This window comes from Punica granatum, chromosome 2, assembly GCF_007655135.1.
Source record: "Punica granatum isolate Tunisia-2019 chromosome 2, ASM765513v2, whole genome shotgun sequence".
NCBI classification, from domain to species: domain Eukaryota; kingdom Viridiplantae; phylum Streptophyta; class Magnoliopsida; order Myrtales; family Lythraceae; genus Punica; species Punica granatum.
This window is the reverse complement of record NC_045128.1, coordinates 30,313,584-30,322,758: the sequence shown is the minus strand read 5'-3', so window position 1 is coordinate 30,322,758 and position 9,175 is coordinate 30,313,584. Positions and strand designations below refer to the sequence as shown.

Below are 9,175 nucleotides of genomic sequence, written 5' to 3'. Positions count from 1 at the left end.
TTAACCCACCGAATCATCTTCCAATGTTTCATCGTAACCGGAGAGATCCGTGTTCCTCCATTTTAATCATAGGATTTTCATTCAGTTTTATTTTGGTTAGATTGAAAACGGTAAGCATCGAAGCATTTTTAAGTATATAATTCAACAAGTTTCATAGAAATAATTAAGAACAAGTATAGGCACGACACTAATATCGAGTGACGTCACATGAAAATGTGTTTTCCGTATTTTTTCTTTTAGATCTTACTTTGTAGATTAGGACCTTTTCGGTCATCAGCTACGCATATGGGGGCCATGCAACAATAGCAATCAATCAAGGAATTTTCTTTTTTCCAAATTTTTTTTTTCAAATTCCTTTTTTTGCCCTTTTCCCCGGCCTCTTTCCCATCCTCAAAGTTTCTACATCGCTAATAATTGTAATGATAATAGAGCATCGTGGTTGGCGGTGCAAGTGTACAAAACCAAAATAATTAGAAAGGACAAAAAGACTGAGGTAGTTGAATATGACGCCGCAGCTCCGCTCCCAAAAATCATCCCGAAGTAGTCGTTGCTGTCGCTGTCGGAGCCGCTGCTGCCACCGGTGCTGGTGGTGGCTGTGGTGGTCCCACTTCCGGAGAACCCTGGGTACGCGATGCCTCCTGTGCTTTCCCTGAAGATGATCACAAAAACAACCTCAGGCGATATTCGATTATGTTATGAACAGCTTGTTTGGTTTTAGGATCAATTTTTAAAAATTTTAATTCTAATTTTAATACTATTCACTACACAATAAAAACCAATAACACAATTTTTTCTTTTTTCTTTTCTTTAATTTTTTTAACCATTCAATTCAATTTTTTAATACTAAATTCTCTTAACTATTCATTACTTTTTCACACTTTTTTTTTTCATAATTCAACAACACAATTATTATAACTCAATAGAAATCAAAACTCAACTCTACTTTAACTCTAAAATCAAATACGCTGGAAGTTTCTCAGTAACACATCTCCACTTTACTATATGATGCAGTCTGACCACCATATTTGCTTGTTTCCAGCATTCATAAGAAACGAGTATAGAACAATAGAAGGCTGGAACCGTTTTTTATGACCAGAACATCATGATAATCGAGATAAGACGACAATGACATGAGAGTTAATTGATTTAACAAGTAGCCATTTCTTTTGTCGGTGTTGAACTTAAGACCGCCTGCCCCAAGTTGGCCATTGAGCCCAGAGCCTGTGTTTGGCCCTTTGAGAAATGGGTCAGTTTCATCAGATTCCAGGTAAGGTCGGAATTAGGTCCCAACAACTACTAGTATATTCGGAAAACGCTTTCCCCGAAACCTTCTCTGACTGATTATATTAGAAGAGTCCATTGCTGTCTTCATGTTGTCAGTGGGCAGCTGTTTCTTAAAACCGTTTTCCACACAAACAAAAGCAAAAACAGACAGTTCCACATGGAAGAGAAGCTCCCCTTTCCCACTACATATCACTCTGTCTTAATTAGATCTCATAATTCCTAGAGCTCAAAAGCCACATAAAGAGAATCCAAAACTCGAACATGATCCCAAACCCCAGTTCCATTACTGAATGGATCGCGTGGGCTCTCGTAGTTTTAGAGAACAAGCCTGAATTGAATATACGGTTTATAAGGCACTGGATGGAGCTAAAAGAGGGATATTGGTGAAGGGCAAAATGGTATACGTAAAAGGCAAAAGGGTGTAATAATGTCAACAGGATTCCTTGTTTTGCCAATATACAGAGATGCAGCAACTTGCCTCGGACTAGTTTTGTAGCGGAAAAAGAAGATGGGAAGGGGTCCACGTATTCTCTGCATAGAAATGTATGCCAGGCCCACATCTACTTGCTGGAGATCAGATTGGTATAAGGATAAAAAAGGAACATTGCATGGTCTGTTGAAAAGCAGACCGACCCTACGGAAAAGTCAGGATGTTCCACCTGAATGATCGGGTATTACTAGCTGTGCCATGCCACATTGTCTATCGTCTAAGACTACCTAGTAATTTGTCGCTCAGGATGGAGAGAATACTAAACCGAGTCACGGTTCCACATTGAAGAAAGTAAGGGAAGGAAAGGAAACATTGCTGACTACATCCACGCTAGTTTTATCTAAGAAAAAGCCAACACCTACACCTCACCTTGCTCATCTCTTTACACCCTTGCACTCGTCTTTGAACAAGTGAAAAAGGGAACACTAGCCAGTCTCCAGCTTAAAAGGCTCTTTGTCAACTCGCCCTAGCTCCCCTCTTTTCCGATACCAAAACAACGTGGCCACATGGGTACAATGCAAGCCACTTTTCTCGGAATCGCGGTCTATATATCGGCCCAACATGGTTTCAAGCCGAATCCTACTTGGCGTGGTATTGGAGCTACGTTTCCCGGCTTACTCTATACCCAACAGACCAAATCCATAGGAGAAACAAATTCTACATGGAACTATTCGATCTCGAATAAGCTGAATGAACCTGTTACGAACAATTTCGACCAGGCCAAAATGTTTTTCTGACTTGGGTGGATATAATCGTTAATTTTATTAAAGTAAAGGGGATGGAAATGAGATAAATAAAGAGAGATGGACGAATCAGAGTGACTGGAAAGGGGCAATAGATGGTGGGCGATGGAGACAGCTTAAAACTACTGCCAAGGGGAAGTCGGGTCCACATTAGATTCCCCCCCCCCCCCCGCAAGAGTCTGCACCATCACGTGCGTCGCCTCATCAGAAAATGAGCTCTCAATTTTCGATTTACTAATGCTCGACGCGCCCGCGCTCCGTGGCATTAGGATTTTATATTGCAATCGGACCAAAACGTCGTAGAGAGAGAAATAGAGGGGATACCTGGGGTCGCCAAAGACGCCAGCGTTGAGTGTGAGCTGAGACACGAGCGAGGCGGACTTGGGCTCGACGCTGGAGGCCTTGGAGTACTGCGCGCTGAGCCCCGCACCGGACGGCACGAAGAACGCGCCGTTCACCATCACGTCCCCGTCCGTCCTCCAGTTCCAGTCAGCCCACTGACCCTCCTCCGTGTCCACGCGCTTCGTCACCTGTCCACGCGCCTCCTCACATTATAAATAATCATTTTTACACTTTTTCTTCTGTGGGTCTCACAGCTTTTCAGCGTTGGACTGGGACCCGCCAGAAAAAAATGTTCCCTTTTCTTCGGAATAATAATAACGGAAGGTTATCCCGTGTCGATTGGGGATCATAACCATCCACTTCAAGTAAATTCCTGAATAAATATTATGTGATACGAAAATCACAGCTGCCCACTCATTGTGAGTGAATTTCGCGTTTCACTCTGGAGAGAACGGCTGTAATAATTCTGTGTGACATCATGTAAGAATATTCTTAATAATAATGGTAGTAGTTATTTCACGCGATAAAAGCCAATTAATGAGTCTGACTGTGTCAGAGTACGAAAATATTCACATAAGAAACATTTTTATTGGCTGGCATGCACCATACGACCCCACCGTCACCTTCAAGGCCCTAATATATTTATATAATTTTAGTGCCGAAAATTATAAAAAATATATATATATTATTAAATATTTGCACAAAAACAAAAATGCCCGAGCAAATTAGTAAAAGCAGAAATCCTACACTAGTCTTGCATGCACGTGATGTATCATGTATGACGAGCCAGACATAATTCGAGGTCGGCCCGACAAACATTTATCCACATTGTATATTTGTTTAAACATTCAAACATTTTTAAGGTAATATTCTCTTTTACAAAAAAGATCAAAATAAATTTTTGGCTGAACTAACTTATTACTACAGATTCATTTTTTTTGGAGAAAAATTACGTTAATAAGATTAATTATTTGCATGGAATCCTCAGTTACTTTATGCCCCACTTAGAGATTGTGCCCACCGACGCTGTGAAAGCCCACAAAGACCAAAAAAATTGCCTCCAGGTGGGCCACCGGCCGAGCGAGTGGGCGGCTGTTCCCACGCGCCGCCGCTGCAAGTGGGCAACCCGTCCCCCAACGGGCAGACATCCCACGCATCCACCTCAGATGCAATAAAAAGTCAAAAAGGTCCAACTAGGACGCGTTCCCAAAAATATCATTTAACTGCCGCCTCAGCTGTATTAGAATTAGCTCTAACCGCTGTTAATAATTGTTGATTATCGGGGAGTCCGGCGACTGTTAAAGGCCAACGATTAAGGTTCGTAGTCTTTGATTATCTTACCTCCTTGGCGTTGGGGTCGGCAGGGGCGATGTAGCGGTTACCCTGGCTGTTGATGGTTGGGTTGGCACTGCCCCCGATAGCGTACATCTCCCAGTACGTGAAGTCATTGTTCACCACGTGAATGTACCCCCGCCTGCACCTCGGCATCCTCTGCACTAGCGCCTCCCCGAATCGGTTGAATGCAATTGTAACCTGCAAAAGGGAGAAAACCGGTGCCAACCCGTGTCTCAGAGTATCGAATCGAATCACTCAAAGCATTGCATTGCATTTTCCTGGACCATATCTGTTACTCAGCCGATATCCATTCCCTCAATGTGAATACTGAAGGTGTGCTGTTACATCAACCGTAGAATAAGCTGTTATATGCTCCAATTCTACAGTTTTACAGATAACAGTCGCTGTAGTAAACAATAGCAACGACCTATTCCGTTTACTGCGCGAAGCTCATATAATGGAGGATGAACTCGAACTTCGCTTTCCGTTAACTTTTTACCCATTGCTGTGACAGAAAGAGAGAAGCTTTACCCAACAACCATTCCTGTCCCAATTATCATTAATCAAAATGCAGTTATTGATAAACCTCCGACCTGCATTCCGGAGTCCGGCAGGTACTTGTCATCATGTCCGAGCAGCATGACCTCGTCGTGGTGGGCGAAGTAGCTGTTGGAGATAGTGATCCCAGTAGACCCCATGATGGCATCGACGAGACCGTCCGTGCAGTAGGACAGCGAGCAGTGGTCGATCCAGATCTTGGATGACCCAAATATCGAGATCCCATCCCCGTCCGACTTCCCACGGTACCCAACGTGGGTCGGGCTCGACCGTATCATTGTGTTACCGGATGGCTTGCAATGGTGGATGTGAATGTTGTGGATAATCACATTGGAGACGTACTGCAGAGTAATGCAGCCATTCCCGGTGACGTCGACATTGGCCCCGCGCCCATCAATGGTCTTGAAGCTGTTCACGATGAGCTCATGCTTGAGCTTTATCATCATGTTCGAAGCAAAGGTGATCCACAGTGGCTCCGTCTGGATCACACCATACCGTAGGGTCCCGGGCTTCGGGTTTGTGGGGTCGTAGTCGGAGGAGTCAGTGACCACATAGTAGCGCCCACCCTTCCCACCAGCAGTCCCCGCACCAAACCCGATCCCGCACTCGGCGAGCTGCTGGCGGTTGTTTTGCCAGTTCGAGTCGCACCGCCAGCAGTCATCGATTGGGTTCCCGGTGAGGCAGGACGAGGACTGGTCATGCTTATTGGAGGAGAGGAGCTGTCTTCTCGAGAGGGAAGAGTTCACTCTCCTGCAATAACCACAAAACAGCAAATCAGATTCACTTTCTTGTTAAAAACCAATATACCAGCCATTGGGGTTTCCATTTATCGTGGAGTTTAAGATAATGTGGCAAAATGGAGACTCTGCGCAGAACAGAGGAGAAACAGAGCAACTCTGTCACAACCAAGAGACGGTCTTTACTCTGTCCGATCGAACAATCACGGGAACGAGAGGTTACCCAGAAGAGTTTCCTTCTAGTGAGCAAAACCCAGGAGGCATTTTGCCTGAAACCCCAGAAACTGGCCGAAAATCTAGAATGCAGATGGGGGCTTTTGATCTTTCTGGATCAGAACACAGAAACCCAGACTATGAAATCAAGCAATGAGTAGTGTGCGTGAGTGACACGACATGGAAGGAGATGAGCAAAGGGGACGACTTGAGGCTTACCATTGAACATCTTGAGCCACAGCCTCAGGGTCAGGGTGCTGGTGAGAGAGGGTGAGGTTCAGAGGTGAAGAAGAAGAAGAAGAAGAAGCAGCAGCAGCAATGGAGGGGAAGACACAGAGAGAGGCGAGGAGGAGGAAGAAGAGGCATGGTGAGGAGAGGAGAATGCTGAAGCTCGTGGCGGCCGGGAACATCCTTGGAGTTGGAGGAGGGCAATAATAATGGCACAGGAGGGGGGAGGGAAGGGGAAGAGAGAAAGTGAAGGGAAGGAAGGTATTTGTGTTGCCTGCCTGTGCTGTCTTGTTTGCTTCTGAAAAAGCTCTTCTAGGGTTGCAGAGAACAAACTTCTTAGGATAAAGCATTGAAAAATCTCGAGAAAATGTCCCTCTGCTTATATAATAAACACCAACATTTGAAGGGTTAATTATTATAATCAATCTGTAATCACCCAGATAGAAAGTTTTCCTGTTTTGTTTTCCTGTCTTGGTGGGGTTCTTGTGTGGGTTAGGGTTTCTTTAATTAACAGAGGGGCCATAGCAGAGGAGGAGGAGGAGGAGGAGGGAGAATCAAAACCAACCCATTTCTCTCTCCCTCTCTCTCTCCATATGAAAATTGCGGAAGCTCTGCCTCTCGTCTCTTTCTGTCAATGGGTTACATTCCTGCCTTGTTTGCTAATCATTCTTGCAGAATAGGTGATTAGGATGAGAGGGCGAGAAGGGAATAGCTTATGCTCGAAGAGGGAGCCAAGTCTTGATTTTGCTTGGAAGGTTAAGAGATTCTTTGTTCCTTTCATCTTCCCAATGGGAATGGAGCCACTCATGTGTGGACAAAAGCTACCACCTTTTTTCTTTTTTCTTTTTTCTTTTTTATCTTGAAGAGAAGATTTCATTCATTTGTGGGGATGAGATTCTAATTTCTTCTGCTTCATGAAAAACCTTGCAGAAGCTCACAGTAATAAATATGGGAGAACCGGTCTCTCTTGGCTTCCCTAAAACAAAGCAATCAATTCAGGAGGACGAAATTGAAAACCCCTTTATTACAAAAGAAAGGCAGTGTAGCGCGGTAACGCATGTATTTGTCTGTGAATTAAAAAGCTAGAAATTCAATTCTTATGTAATGTTATTAGAATCGGACCGGATTTAGAGGTTAGATTGGCTTAAAAATTAAAAATGCATAAATAAATCGGTGTTAGGCAAACCCATTGAACCCATGTGAACTGCCCGGTTGGATGGGTTGCGGATTCGGAGTCCAAATTCAAGTTATCGGAGTGCAATGTGCAGCGAAAAGGGGAAATCCTTGCGCCGGAGCGGAATCGGGGACTTCGTGAAGTTGACGGATTAGAACTGAACGAGAGAGAAGCGGAGCGGCTCCGGCGGGGGGAAGGAAGTGATAACGATGCTTCAAAGGAGAGCTGGAATAAGGATAAAGACAGTAGGATGAAGAAGGAGAGGAAATGAGAACCACTGAGGCTTTGCAAAGGAGAGAAGCTTGGAGGACAGTCATCGCCAGGGTTTATCGGAGAAGCACAACCAACTCCCGAGCTTGTGATGGAATAACGGTGTCTCTCTCTCCCTGGCTTGTTCTTCTACTCAGCTCAAAACCCTCGGAGAAGGTGGAGGAAGAGAGTGAAGTGAACAGCTGGAGGAGGAGGAGGAGGAGAAGACCTTATCCCATGGCTTCTTCTTTTTTCCCTTTTTTTTTTTTTTTAAAGATTTAGGCTTGTCTCGAAGAATAAAAAAAAGAAGTAGCACTAGGGTAATAATTTTCTGACAGAAAAGTAGACTTGTCTCTTTCACTAGGGTCTTTTTGTTCAGGGTGAGTCTTCTCTTTCTCCAATTATTTTCTTGTATTTTATATTATTTTTTTAAAATAATAAATATTTATTTATTTTATAATTAAATATGCAATCCGACCTATCGAATTTTCAATTTAATCCATAAATTTATGAATCCATATTTCGACCAATTTAATATTCGATTCAATTCTAATAACACCGATAAATTGTCATGTTCTTTTACTATTTATTAAGATATTTATTTTATTGTATTAGAATTTGTAAACGAAAGAAGAGCCAGCCCCTTTATTACTCCTTTTGTTCTCTCTTTTTTTCAAGACAACAAAAAGAGAGAAGGAAAAACCAGCTTCCTTTTGGTTACTAGTAGTTAGGAAGTTGCTGTAAGACCAAGATCTTGAATTAAAGGTGGCTGCTACACTTCTGCGAATTGTGCACTGACCCATCCAGTTTAAGTTAGGTACAAATAGAATTCATGTACTGGAAATGATTTTGGTCAGACGTAAATTAGTTACTCAGTGAAAGTTTACGAATAAAAATGCTCATGAGTAACCCGTTCAAGTTTATGAATTAAACACTGGCCATCGGCTCATAAAACAAGGAAAATTTTACATAGTAATAGGAGATAGTTCTTAGCATAACATGCCCAAAGTCGAGGTCCGTAAGAATGCGTCTCATATCACTCGCCTCATATGGTTAGGTTTAATTTATAAGAGTGAGAATGCAACAATGAGCCCACTCCCTACTTCATGGTCAATTGTTGAGAACCGAAGGTGAAGAACCCGTGTCGCGTACAACAAGCATTAATAGTCCATGTCGATCAGTGACGGTGAGTGTGTCAAGAGAATATATGTTTCAAATCATCCTAAAATGTTTTACCATCCTTCGTACAAGCTATGTTGGGTTATAAATCCTTCTCCAACGCGTTGGAGATCCAGACCACAATCATGGAGTAGTAGACTCTCCCATTGTTCTTTGCTATGGCCTCGCGCAGCCAACTTTTGGACAATGTTGTTGGTGAACCCTAGGTTACTTTTTGCGCAACATCTTTCACATTAAGCGCGACAAGGTAGGATAACTATTTGTTCCGCCTAGAAGGTTACAACCACTTCCCGACTGATACATGGCAGGTAGATAGTTGCCAAGCGTGTAGGGCGTAATCCCAAGGTGAAGAGATGATAGAACCACTAGCCGTGGTCACCGGTCTTGTGCGTAGCACCTCGATCCCGAGGGTCTAAAGGACTAGCTGACAATTAGGTTTCCTTAATAATGATGGTGATGGAGCGTGTATGGATCGTAGATGCTCAGATGATGTTCGTCGTTGCAAGGGTAAGGCCACTTTGATTCTTCCAAAAGGTGAGCGTCGTTTAAGCCCAAATTGCTAGAAATGACCCGGAAGCCAGTTTGGATGATGCAGCCGCCACAAATCCGGGAAGATTCGCGTGGTGGGATTCCGGCTTTGCAA

General features: G+C 43.5%; 1 protein-coding gene across 2 annotated transcripts; it reads right to left on the bottom strand.

The window, feature by feature from the left end:
• Positions 1-303: 303 nt before the first annotated feature.
• On the bottom strand, positions 304-7,551 carry LOC116196098 (probable pectate lyase 12). Of its 2 annotated transcripts, XM_031525647.1 has the most exons (6): positions 5,922-7,551; positions 5,713-5,815; positions 4,788-5,502; positions 4,201-4,392; positions 2,842-3,047; positions 304-649 (listed from the first exon to the last, which is right to left on the bottom strand). In XM_031525647.1, the coding sequence occupies exons 1-6, from the start codon at positions 5,929-5,931 to the stop codon at positions 400-402; spliced, it is 1,476 nt and encodes a 491-aa protein (XP_031381507.1). In that variant the 5' UTR covers positions 5,932-7,551; the 3' UTR covers positions 304-399. The 2 variants fall into 2 exon arrangements, with proteins under 2 accessions (XP_031381507.1, XP_031381506.1); XM_031525646.1 differs by lacking the exon at positions 5,713-5,815 and having other exon boundaries at positions 5,922-7,544.
• Between the last annotated feature and the right edge of the window lie 1,624 nt (positions 7,552-9,175).

Coding starts and splice junctions, on each gene's coding strand:
- LOC116196098 (XM_031525646.1), bottom strand. CDS start 6,280: ATGCTTTATCCTAAGAAGTTTGTTCTCTGCAACCCTAGAAGAGCTTTT. Junction 5,503..5,921: donor GTGGCTCAAGATGTTCAATG/GTAAGCCTCAAG, acceptor TGGTTATTGCAG/GAGAGTGAACTCTTCCCTCT. Junction 650..2,841: donor GGCGTCTTTGGCGACCCCAG/GTATCCCCTCTA, acceptor GATCATCTTCAG/GGAAAGCACAGGAGGCATCG.